Source organism: Anticarsia gemmatalis, chromosome 14, assembly GCF_050436995.1.
Source record: "Anticarsia gemmatalis isolate Benzon Research Colony breed Stoneville strain chromosome 14, ilAntGemm2 primary, whole genome shotgun sequence".
Taxonomy (NCBI): Eukaryota; Metazoa; Arthropoda; class Insecta; order Lepidoptera; family Erebidae; genus Anticarsia; species Anticarsia gemmatalis.
Window position 1 is genome coordinate 4,238,146 of NC_134758.1, and position 13,471 is coordinate 4,251,616.

At 34.1% G+C, this 13,471-nt stretch overlaps 1 protein-coding gene across 3 annotated transcripts in view; it reads right to left on the minus strand.

The window, feature by feature from the left end:
- Positions 1 to 13,471, minus strand: part of LOC142978431 (uncharacterized) — an 88,512-nt gene that overhangs the window by 34,647 nt on the left and 40,394 nt on the right. For all 3 annotated transcript variants that reach the window (XM_076122887.1, XM_076122886.1, XM_076122885.1), the window contains exons 2-3: positions 2,432 to 2,481; positions 443 to 963 (exon numbers count right to left, since the gene is read on the minus strand). In XM_076122887.1, coding sequence (XP_075979002.1) covers positions 443 to 963; positions 2,432 to 2,481 — 571 coding nt within the window. The remainder of the gene's footprint in view (positions 1 to 442; positions 964 to 2,431; positions 2,482 to 13,471) is intronic.

Genomic DNA, 13,471 nt, shown 5'->3' on the forward strand with positions numbered 1-13,471 from the left:
CTAAATGCGTAGTAGATTTTTATGTTTCTTAGGATTGAGTTCTGGTTGCTTGTGTTGTGTATTTTTGTGTCTCTCTGGATATTATTTTGTATAAAAAAAATCAAGAATTGTGTTTTAAATACACAATAAAAATATGCAAGAAGGAAAAAAACATACAGCAGTATATTTATTGGTCTTGTTTGGTTTACTCAAGTCATAAAACTAAAGCCTTGCTCACTCACTTTTCTATGGGGCTCGTGACCATTTAAAATGTACCGTTAAAAGGCACATGAATTGTGTATATCGGAGAACAGAAATACCGAGTAAATGTTTGTAAGGTAAGGAAAAATAAATCATATTCAGGTAAAAACTGATAAAGTACGGAAACGGTCTTGCCACTGCAATATCAGCATGCAAATATTAAAATAGAAATAAACAAAAATTAACTTTTTGAAATACTTACATCAAATTTAGCGTCAGCCCTTGCTAAATTTATTTTCATATCCTGCTTCAATTCAACACTTTTTGGCGGAGTTGTTATAAATTTCTGCGGCCTTCCTATTTGTGAGCAATTAATTCTTAAAAATGCTGCATTGTCTTTAACGTCCACTGCAATTTTCACCCACTTATTTTCATAATACTCGGATAATTCAAATTGGACTTCTGCTTCATTGATTTTCCAGATTATTCTTGTAGTGTTTATAGCTATTACTTGGAAGCAAAGACTGAGGATGGTAATATCATCATCTAGTTCATCATCATACGATGTCAGTGAGAAGAGACACCAGCGCTTTTTTTGATCGGTCGTTTTGAACGCACCGGTTACTAAATATTGACTAGATAGTATTGTTTCTTCATCTAGAGTTAGATCTTTTTCTATTTCGTTTTTAGTATTTAAAGCGTATGCTGTGAAGCCGTCCATGCCCGTTACACTACTGCCTTCGTCTTCTTCTAACAATGGTAGTAAGTTGACATTTACTGTGTCTGAAACAATAACAAAAAGTTAGTGTTAGAATATAAGCACTTTTTTCTCACAGCAAACCTAGAATCCTAATACTTGACGAAGTAAAGAAATAAAGAGATAACAATACTTAAATTATTTGTCCCCCCCTATAAAATGGTGTGGAGAAATTGGAAACGGGGTTTTCTTAGTTATACAGCCCAGCCCGGTCCTTTTCTTAAGCACAAAAGATTCACTACTCAAAGTGGTCATCCATCTAAAGAATAGCCGTGACATAAGCCGATGAACCCACTAATAGTTCACCCGGGAAATAAGCAACTTGCTACGTCATCTGTTGTCAATAAAAAATATGTATATTCTCTTCTAGCGCGATAAAATTGAACTGGTCTACGGTAGGTTAAGTAAACCAAAAATGTCCTTTTAAGCTTTTAAATTCAAATATAAATGCAAATGTTCTATACATAATGGAAGTTTGTTTATTTTAAAGTATAAACATCTTAGTTAACACGAATTTCTTATCTATACCTATTTGTCAAAGTGAAGGCAAACAAATAGCAGAATTAGTAACACCCCATCCACCACTCGTGCCTCGTTCAGACGTAGGGAAGAATAAAGTTGTTGTATACTTGAATAAGCACTTGCCCGTGACTTTATCCAAGTGTTGAGTGAGTGCATGAGTGTCTAACAAAATCTATTTGGTAGTTTTTGCGTAAATGTTGGTGTCGTGGGTTCGATTCACATGTGGAACAAATATTTGAGCGATCTACAAATAGTTGTTTCAGATTTAGCTGCATTTTGTGTCCGCTTTGTATATTTGTAAAAGTCTACACAACAAAAAGTGAATTCTTTTAGTCCGACAATTTGGTAGAGAGCCTTGTATGTAAGGTTCGCGATTGGCGACGGTACCTATACAAAATTTTGTCTTTAGAGTATCTGTGACTCGCAGGCTTCTATGAACTACACAGAATAATTAATCTGAGCACATACTGTAACGTAATTTTTAACAAAAACGAACACTAAACTAGACTGGCTTATAAGTAGATAGAACTAAACGCAGCACAAAGACGCGCCTATATTACCGAACTACTGTTTCTACTTATCTAGATCGAGCTGTAATGGTGACGGTCACGGTAGCCGCGTTGCCAATTGCTATAAAATATGGCTTCTTAGTTAGAATTAAGTATTTTTTACGTTTTAGTTTAATTCCCTTGCCGGCCCTTATCGGTGAATCGACATAGTCGGGCATACATTATTTCGTTTAAAGAAACACACAACATTGGTCTAAGCTCATTTCTCTTAGGAATAACTATTTAACACCTCCACTTAAGGTCTATGTTTAGAGTATGTCATTGTAATATTTACGTTTCTCTTTTTTCTATTCAGTAAAAGACTTGGCCTTGACTGGTCTTTCTTTGGTTTCTACTTGCCTCTATAGAAACAATTCGTGATTTTGTTTGTGTGTATATGTATAAAAAATGTGTAGTTACTTACCATCTATAAACTCAGCGTGATTGAAGGCAAATGAAACCAAAATGATGTACCTGAAACAAAATATATTTTCATAAATAATTTTATACAAAATCATAAAATACACTTCCATATCTCACTTTAGATTGGTGATTGGATTTAACTCGAGTCACATTACTAAAGATGAATAATCTGCAAAATGATACTGTAGGAATTTATTAGTATCTGCTCTAACAACCTGCCTTAAATATCAGCGCAGTCAATTCCAAATGGACAGGAATATACGGGATATTTCTTTTCAAACTTGAATATATTGATGATGAATCTACATCAGTCCAAGTACTCTGTCTAAAGTTTCCATTCAAACTGTTAACCTTTTACTACGACAGTTGACACTTAGTAAAGCTCCTAATCCCTAAAGGAATGAAAAATGGGGGATGAAAACTTGTGAAATTGGAATAGTTTGCGGTTCCAAAGCGATTGCTCTCGTACAGTCGGCGTCATTTCATTCTTCATGTTGTTTCAAAGTTAAATATACTCAATTTTACCGTTTCACTTCGAAGGTAATTTGTTTGAATAAGTAATATTATTTTACAGTGACTTTTGTGATTATACATAATATTTTTGTGTAAGAAATGTTAGTTAATTTCAATTGCTAAGATAACAAAAGTTTTTGGACCAAAAATTCCATTGCTCGTATCAAATGATAATTATGCCCAATGTGAAAATTATATTTTGAAACATGACATATTTTTTTTAATGATTGGCTTATTCTATAATTTCATCACTCCTTAACTAGAAAACCCAATTCTTTTTCATTACACGTTATCAAAATACCTCATCAAATTAATAAAGAACACATATAATTCATTCCGCCTGTACATTATATTACTCGGTATTATATAACAGCTATAAATACACGTCACGGTACAAGCTGACGTGGCCACATGCCCTGGTGTGTCACGCAAAGGGTTTCGGGCTTTGCTCCAAGACAAATGTGTTTATTTCAACTCTAAGTACTAGAATGTCTCCTTACTTTGTAAACAGCCGTGGACAGTACTTATAAAGGATAGGGGAGATAAATAAGCGGTAGGAAGTTTTGTTTTTGCTGTACTTAGTGTGCCATGTTTGGTGTTGAGGATTAGGCTTTGTGTCAAACGATGTAGCGATGTAGCATCGTACGGTTTATCATTTTGAATGTTTCGTAAAATATAATATTTGGTACGTTTAAGAATAATTCTGATCTTGTTTTGTTGAATCCGAATTTACCAATAACTCGATTTTTGCAAAAATGACGATTACGTTGTTTTTCATTAGGACGGCAGAATTTGTGTCGTGAAATTTGAGTGTGTCTAGATATAGATGTTTTCGTTTCGTTATTCGTCATTTCCACGATCGGATCCGTGCGTAATTTATTGATTTGGTAATATATTTATTTTCTGGTCTAAAAATAAACTTAATAATATTAGAATTCTAAAAATATTAATCCAGCCTTGACCAACGAGTAGGTACAATTCGAGGATCACACAATTGATGTTTTGTTCTGCGTGAAAACTGCCCACGCTATCCGAAGCGAGTAGAGTGACGATTGTAGTGTATTGTCACTCGACATTAAAACTAAAACTTCAAATAAGTTAATTTCAACTACCACCTCCGCAAAATAAATAACAGAATAAAATATCAGTAGGCATAAAATCATTCATCAAAATTACCGTTCATCAACGTAACTCGAATGTAATCTAATTGTTTATTTTAAAATGGCGTTCAAACGAATCGGCTCTTCAAACAAAAATAGAAGGAAATTAACTTGGTAACGTAAACTTTGTTATTTTGATGGTCCTTTGCCGTAATGACTCGGTTCGAATTGGGAATAATAATAATATTTGGGTAGGTATGTTAATTTCGATATGAAGTATACCGCTACGGTTGTAGACTGATTTACATTGATGTACGATTTAGATTATGTAACGTTGAATACTATCGTTGGATTATGTCGCTTGTAAAGTTTATTTATTCCGTTGCATGCTTCGTCTAGTCATTACAACATTATAAAAGATTCTGATAATCCTTGTGTTGGACAAATATCTTACGATGTTAGTCTCAGCTGTTCTGGACACTTGTGATTGTTGATAAGGGCCACCCACAAATCCTGACAACTGTTCCAATTCCTAGAATATTGATAACTATCTGCGTTCGGAAGATTTAAAGGTGGCTTGTGGTATATCAAAATGTATTTAATAGGCAATGATCAAAAATAAACAACACCTAGTCACTTTTAGTGCAATTCTCTACCACTATCGACTATCAATAACCGGGTAGCTATCGAGAATTTTACGAAGATCGAATCAACGTTCTTAACGGACTCCGTAGGAACTATTTATACAATACATTTCAAATGTCGAGAACTCTCGATGCTCGTTAGTACTAACTGAAAAGAATCGCGTTACACAATCGTAACTTTTCATAAAACCAGAAACTTTTTACTTTTATCTCATATTAATCACGCACAAGTTCGTATACAGCATGTATATTTTGTAGTAGTTACAAAGTACTTGGTGAGTACGGGATAGTGTAGACTAGAAGAAAAAGAACAACTTGTACAAAGTGTGTCGACAGCGAGCTTTACCTTGCTCTACTTGAAGCAAAATAATGTAAGGATAATTACTCTTACTTGACTAAGACTATAGTAGTAAACACTTTTTAGTTTAGAGTTAGGAGTGTCTAAGCCTTGTAAACTAGACTTATCAAACAAGAGGAAGATAAACTTTTGTGCGATCCTGTATCTAAATGTACTATAATATAGGAAGATTTCGCAGTTGACAACTATTTGAAAGCCACTATATTGTCCATTGTTCTCTTCCTTAGAATAAAGTGGTTAACATGTTACGTTAAAGCAGCAATACACTGAATAGTGGCCATCAATTTAACGTTCACTAGTTGTCAACTGCAATACGCATACAGACTGTGGTCCTTACTTTTAACTGAAAAAAAAATAGGTCTAATGTAAGAATTTTACAGTTCTTAAAATGTATTTGTGTCAGTAAAACTATGCAAAATAACTATTTATCGACGGTAGCAAAGCAGAAAAATATTGATTTTGCTCTTTGAAGTATTCAATGATTTATGAATACATTTCAAAGGTAAGTGTTGAAAATATTATTTTCCGTAAAAATAGCAAACAATTTTACTTTTAAACTGGTAGAACCATAAAAATGTTTTTATATTATGTCAATTAAAAACATACGTTTGTCTAAAGTATCCCAAAAATCTAAATGTTTTTGGAATCCGTTATTACTTAGTCTCACAAATAAAGGAATGTAAAGTTATGAAACGTTTGAGTCCAACAAGAACTCAAATAATTGCCACTTTTAAAGTGTGATTTAGTTAATTTGTAAAAACTATAGCCATTTTGTACAAGCTGCCTTCCAATAAAACAACCAAATAATCTAAGATCATGATCAATTCAAATCAAACACAAAGTATCGTTACAATATCGGTACAGAATACATAATTACATGAATAGGGTAATAGCAAAATCACTGGCGTTTCTAATTACTCCCCCTTTCAATTAAGACGTGTTACGAATGTCAAAATTACTAACACCGTCAAATATCTTATCTTCGTCAAGTCTTCGTTAAGTCGTTACCGTTCAATTTACTTAGCTGTGTGATATTATCATATTTCTTTCCACAGTCTACATTTCTACAAGCCAAACAATTTACCTACTGCAAATTTCAACTTTAAATTCATTGATACTTTTTACTCTGTGGCATCCTCTTGTCAGTCAATCACACACATGCTTATCTTCATACAAGTGTATGTATCCATGTATATATTTTACTTGTACATGAAATTGCTTTCATGTTAAATTAAATTAGATATTCGTATGAGGTTTGATGAAGGCTTCGCTGGTGGCGCAGGTATTAATTAAGCTGTGTTTAAGTATTTGTATAGATGACGACACATACGGTGTTCATTTCGTTTCGCGTGCCTTCATAATTAATACAATCGTACGGGCGTTTATTATCGCGGTGTTTTGGAAACGTGCACCATTCAAACGGTTTGTTTATAATTGTGATCGCATTTCATCTTCGGGGAAACAAAGGATTACTTACTGTTGAATGGAATATATGTCGTATTGAGTCGTGGGAATTGTCTGTATTTTATGACCAACATTGTTACTCTATTGGTTGCAATAATTTTATGATCTATGACATGCAAATTGTACGCATACGCATGTTTTATTCAGAAGTTAAGAAACGTTTTATATTAATGCGTGTTGCAGTATCCATATTTGATTGATCTCGTGTCATCCTATTAAAACTTGAAGACTGATCATAAAGTAAAAACTCAACGTTCAATCTGCCGAGCGAAAGCAAAAGAATCGAAAATCCTGACACGAATTCTTTTAAAAATAAATCTGAAAACGAAGCTTCAGAATTGAGAATTTTATTTTCATTCAAATTAACTTTAAATTCAGGCACAAAAAAGATCATTAAGGCTTCCAAAAACAAACTAGAGCATCCGTAACGAGGATTAAATCAGCGCTCACCTGAATTTTTATTAAGATCACAACTCGGTATAAATATTTACAAACGGTGAAATTTATTGGTTCAACAATCAAAGAGTTTAAATACCAAAGTTAGGGGAATAATTTGGGGCTGTTGTTTTTCAGAAAGTTGGTAGTCGTTAACTGAGTGAAAATGTTTTGATATTTTGTTGAGAACAGGTAAACAATTGAGAGTAAATTGACCTAAATATTGTAGATAAACTTATTCTAGATAGTTTCGCATCACCCACGTTTAGAAATAAACTTTAGAAAAACATGTTATTGTTAGATAATTAAATGCACAATCTGGTCTCAATTATCAGAACAGTTTGTTTATGCTTTCTTTATTAATATCTACTGCTCCTATTTCTTCTAATCATATTAACTAAAACTCGACACCCAACATCTATTTATTTATTCCTACCCTATACTTTCGCAGTGTTTGGTAAAGGTCATCCCCAAATTCTTCTATCGATCTCGATCTTAAGCCATTTTGCTGCTAACCATCCAGACTATTATATATTTCTTTAAATTTTCGTATTTTTAGCAATAACAACACCACAATCGTAATTCCCAAGTTACAAACGTCAATCAACCGTCTACTGCGTCTATAACTGGATAAAACCTTCAAAACTAACACAAAGTTGAAAGCATCGTGAAGCTAGGTCACACCACGCTTGCAGGTACACCTCTGATGTTTCATTCATAAAGCCTCGCCGGCTACATTTGTAACTATTTCACACAAAAAAGATTCTATCTCTAGGTTAGTATTTTGAGTGTATTTGCATGGCACGTCAAGTGAAGAATTTCAGTTGAAGTTTGCTGTTTTGCTACCGTTACGGTCGTTAAACTTACTGAAGTATAATCAAATTTGATAAAGACATTGGCTATAAAATACTACCAATATGAATAACAAAAATAATCTTTGCTTATATTTTTGTTAAGCTGTGACGCAGAAATTCAGATGTGTAATTTCTTTTAGATGAGATCAGTGCAGATCAGATACAGTGTAGTTATATCCTTATTTTTCATCGGATTAAGCTGTGGATATGAGATAACTTAGTAACACAAATATTACCAAAGTAATTGCGTCTAAAATATGTGTGATAACTGGGTGCTTTTTCATAAGATACTTAATTTTTTCTCCAAATTAAGTAATACACTTTACGAGCAGAACTTTGAAGCTCACTAACGCACTAAAGCATGAGCTGTTCGCGACGATACTTCCTGAAGACTGTACCATAAAAGCGGCCAATAAAACATCGTACACGTGCGAAGTACATCCACGCACAACTTACAGTTCTCATTTACGACGGTGACTTTACGCGTTGCCAATTTCGTGTCACTATCGTATATACCTAATACCGTGTTTTATTCTGGTTCCGAGTGGCGGCGCGGCCAGATCATTTGTAACTAGGTCACTTTTATTCGCGACCCAGAATAGTTTTCCGCTGTCAGCATTCGCCAGAGTACTAGAAACCAACGACTTTGTGCGACACGAATGAATGAATGGATTTTTATTTTTAGAAGGCCTTTCAGTTTATTCTAACTAGTGCTTTATGGACTTGCGCGTAGGAAACAACTCAATTGCATGAATGTGGCGCGGTTTTTTTGCTTTTTCGTGTCGTTATTTTATGGGTGACGGGAAACCGTGTAAGTTACAATACGATGGAAAAACTGTGCTAGTTGCATAATCCCGTAATGAATTCATTATTGGCGAACACGCCTCTTGCAATGTTATTTATGGAAGTTAATATTTTCTGTATGAAGGAAAAATATTTTTCATTATGACACGTTGCTTAGTCAAGTGTCCATCAACATTCAAATTCCTTTAGAATCTATTTGGGGAAGTTTTTGATGCACCTGCACCTAAAAGCTTTTCTCACGATATTTTCTTTTATGTCTCAAACTCTTGAGCAGGTGATGGTTCATTCATGTCATAATGCACTTGTTTGAGAAGAATAAAGTTATATTTCTAAGACTTTAGCCAGAAATACCAACGTGCACTCCATAATATAAAACTATACCACATATTTTATATTATCACGCCTTTTATATACTCATGGGTGTAAATTGAGGTGCATCAAAAATATCCAACGCGATTCTTCTTTTACGTTGCCAGACTTCCAATTACAGCTGTACCGCATTTTCTACACTCGGTACTATCGTTTTGCCTTCGAAATGAATATCTGACATTTTAACATTTCTCGATACTGATCAAATTATTTTAAGAAAATAAGTCTTGATGTCATTTTAGAAGGTATTGGATCTAATAGTAGTACGCAATCGCATGTATGAGCCGAATTGAAAAGCCATCATAATTTTCTATTCAGAATTAAACAGACTACATACTATGATTATATCCTCAAAACGCATAACAGATCATTAATATCCCTCAATTTGAATTACAATCTAAAGCTAGAACACACGGTGCATTCGCTTCATTAGCTTCAGCGAAGTTACAAAACACAATTTACTATCTCGACTGTTTAGCAACAGCCTTAGCAAAGGAGGTTCTAAAGGATTACGTTATTATTCTATGACTTAGAACGTTATACGGAATGAGCTCAGTAAGGGTTGCTGCACACATATTGTGGTTGACAACTAGTTTACGAGAAATTGATAGTCAATATTTAATACATTGATGCTTTGACGTCGCGTGTCACACTATAATCTTAGATAGGAAACAATGTACAACACAGTGACTTTCAAATATTTGTCAACTGAAATACATGATAACCAGGGTCGGCAATTTAGTAAAGAAGAAGGTATCACTGCATTAGTTCGACATTCTTCGGCTTGTTCCTTTGGATCGAAGTAAAAACGATGATGGCGTTGGCAATTATCAGCGAGTACACAAACTGTACTGCGACGGGGATTGTTTCGATAATATTACACGCAGAAGTCGGCCTTCCACGATTTTGGGTAACTATTCAATGGCGACTTATCGCAGTTTTATTCTAACGCCACCCCAAATATGTGTGCATCGAGCTTTATGAACGTGTGTGAGTGCAGGAGGTTTAAAGCGCTAATAAGCTTTTGTGAGCTTCACAGTATTTAAATACGGAGTCAGGTTTTATTTTATCATTGTAGGTATATAGCAAAGTAGTAGTACAACAAAGATTTTAATTAATAAGATTCATTGAAAAAAAATGTTCTGAAGATTATTCGTAGAACGCACTTAATTAGTTTTGTTGCCGTTCGCTAGAGGCACTGTTAGATTTTTCATGGAAAAATCGACTCTAGTTTCTTATTAAATGATAAAAAAACTCTCTTTTGTTAAAACAAAACGTTTGCGTAACGTCTGTAATTGCAAAAAAATCAACAAACAATTTTCTAATAATATAAGTCCTTCCCCCCTCTCCATTTAAATTATCCTATCGGCTGCAAGTTCCGACAAGCCCTTCTCAAATGCATCCAGGTGATTCAGCCATCTGCGTTTAAATCCCTCGCGTCTATAATTCCATAGTCTATAAAAAAGAAAACTTTCTTCAAGTTTAATGGAGTGTTACATCTACATGTAGTACTTAATCAACCAAGTTGTTCCTGGTCACGCCTCCTAATTTTGCCATCTTAAGAATGTGGTGACCATCCACTTGACCATCACCGTCTCATTACAGGAGTAATATCTGCACTCAGTCAATTTTCTCGGAAATTATTCATAGCATTGCTGACTATCGTATTCTATGTTAAAGTTATAAATACATTGCTAGAAGAAGCCAGCAGACGGTTGTCATTTTCAAAGATCTTTGACAGTCATTACCAGCAGTGAGAACCTTCAATGTCTGATAACGAGAGAGTTAGGGAAGGTTGGAAGAAAGGTTAGGCTAATTACAAAAAGAAGACAGCACTATGAACAGTAATTCAAACTATAAGGCTATCTCTTTCTCTCAGTAAGAATTGTAGCGTTCCGAACGTCAGAATACAGCTCCAGGACATGACGCTTCAAAATACTAACATTAGTATTCACAGCGAGTTTCAGGCATAAATTAAACGCCAGATGAATAACACTCTCTCTCCTTTTATTATTAACCGAGCTATCTTGGATGCAATCAGGTCCATGTAATGACAGCCTCTGTCAGCGACGCGACAAATTTAATCGAATGGAAATCAGGTGTTTTTCATAATCAGGCACTCAATAATTATTGACTACTTACTATAATATACTTTAAACCTATAAACATAAGATTGAATTTAGAGTGGACAGTACAGATATAGGACGACAGGCCCGCATTTGGGACTGTATAAAACACGTGTAAAGTATCCAAATATGGATGACTTTTGTGAACAGTAGCTTTCACTAAAAGTTGTGTTTTATGTTCACGTTTCATAAATATTCATGATTTAATGTAGAAGGTAATGTTGAATTTAACAAAACATTAAGAATATGGCGCTTGATTAAGGTGATTTCGTCAAGTTGAAATTAATTAATTTTCATATAAGGATTCGCGCTTGGAATAAAATTACGTGTGATCGTGTAAGACGAGAAATTATTGAACAAAAAGGTACTAAAATTACAAGCGGTATATGACACAACATGCTGAAAGCTACATAGATCCAAAAATAGTGCCCAGTGTTAACTAAACCGTAACTATGTTACTGTAAAAGCCCGGACTGTGGTAAATCCTAAGATTTTCCGGTAAAACCCAAAATTTACCAACTCTCAATGGTAAAAGTCCGAACGATTCTTTTATTTCGAACTTTTACCCCTATTCACTTGGTAAATCTTAGGATATACCTCAAGGGCAGGTAAATGTAGCTAATATAAAATAATTTAATAGTTATAAAGGAAGGAGTTTTCGGCAAACCGACATGGACAGGTTAGGTTAGAAGGCCACCTCAGCCTTCGTGGTTATTTTTTTTTAAACCACCCAGAAGGAGGAGCCCCGCGAAGCGGGGCTCCGGCGACATCTTCAAACTCTCATTATAATTATGTTACGGCCTATAATTATATCCCTAGCAATATGATTATATTATGGCTCAAACACATTATAATATGACTTCATCAACTTTTACTGTGTCATTATGTAAATCCTAAGATTTGCCAATTAAATGGTGGTAAAAGTTCGAAATAAAAGAACGTTCGGACTTTTACCATTGAGAGTTGGTAAATCTTAGGTTTTACCGGAAAATCTCAGGATTTACCACAGTTCGGGCTTTTACAGTAACAACTATAAGCCAAGAAGAAAAACGTAACCATTTTTTTAACTCTGAAGATCTGATCCAAATCAGCCATAAAATAGATACTAATAGGAACATCAAATAACTAAACCAAGTCTCACAACAAAGCTCATCGTCAATGAGATATATACGTGAGTAAATTACTCAAAGGATTTACATAAAGGTTATAATAGTGATTCACACAGCTATTATAATGTAACGCGATCTTAATGTGATGTAACGAAATAATTGTCTTAATTGTGATCGTAACGCCGACGCGTTCTATTGTGTTGATACTCTAATGTTTTAATGAAGGCGAAGGAATACATGTATCGGGAATATTGTAATCAAGTATCATGTTTCAAAATAACCTAATGCTTTAGGAAATTAAGGTAAATATTTTATCTCCGTTTTGTGACTAAACGAGTGCTTTTGAATTAATATGTTAATGTACGAGAATAAATATATAATAATGGATATCGTTTATCTAGCACTGAATTTTTTTGAAGAATGACTTGTTCAAATATGGTCTGGTTGACCTTACTGCGAAGTAAATAGCCTTAATAAATACACAACAATAGAAAAACAGAAACCGTAAACACTTTGATGAACTCGCACTCAACCTTACCAAAAACAAGATACAAATTAATTTTCTCCGTGAGTTTTCATCTCGCACACAACAAAATTACTTGATGCCACATCTCATAGCTTCACGTATTTTATTAATTACCAAGTACGTCCCTGTGACACCTATCACGAGTGAGCTATTTAATTCTCCGACTTGGAAGTACATTATTAAATATAACAGCATTTTATAACAAGCACTTTACGCTTTTTAGAGGTATAAGGAGTTCCGACAAGGAGTTACTGCTATAAATGGTAATATAGGCTTTTAAGTGGCAACTCCAGCGTAATTACGTCATTGATTGACAGTTTGTATGAACAGGGTTGCCAGTTTGTAATATTTCCCGTTGGTTGACATAATTGGCTGTATAATTCAACATTTTATAAGATAATTTTAAATGAAGTTTACATAATTGCGACATAATCGAGTGACACTTACTCAATTGCTTTGGTAAGCTATTTATATGCTTTAGTGTATATTATATGCCAATCAGTATTCTAGATGGTTAAAAAGAAACTGTTTGTTTTTGATGCGACCGCACTTTCTCTCATTCACGCAAACTGATAAAACTAGCCGTATTATAATTTATTTATGAATAAAAATTTGAAGGCACCTTTAAACAAAACATGAAAACAAAAGTAGCAAAATCTAAGTGGTCATTGGCATATATAAAATAATATTTTTCCATACTCCTTTTACCCATACATGCAACTTTTGCATTGCAACACCA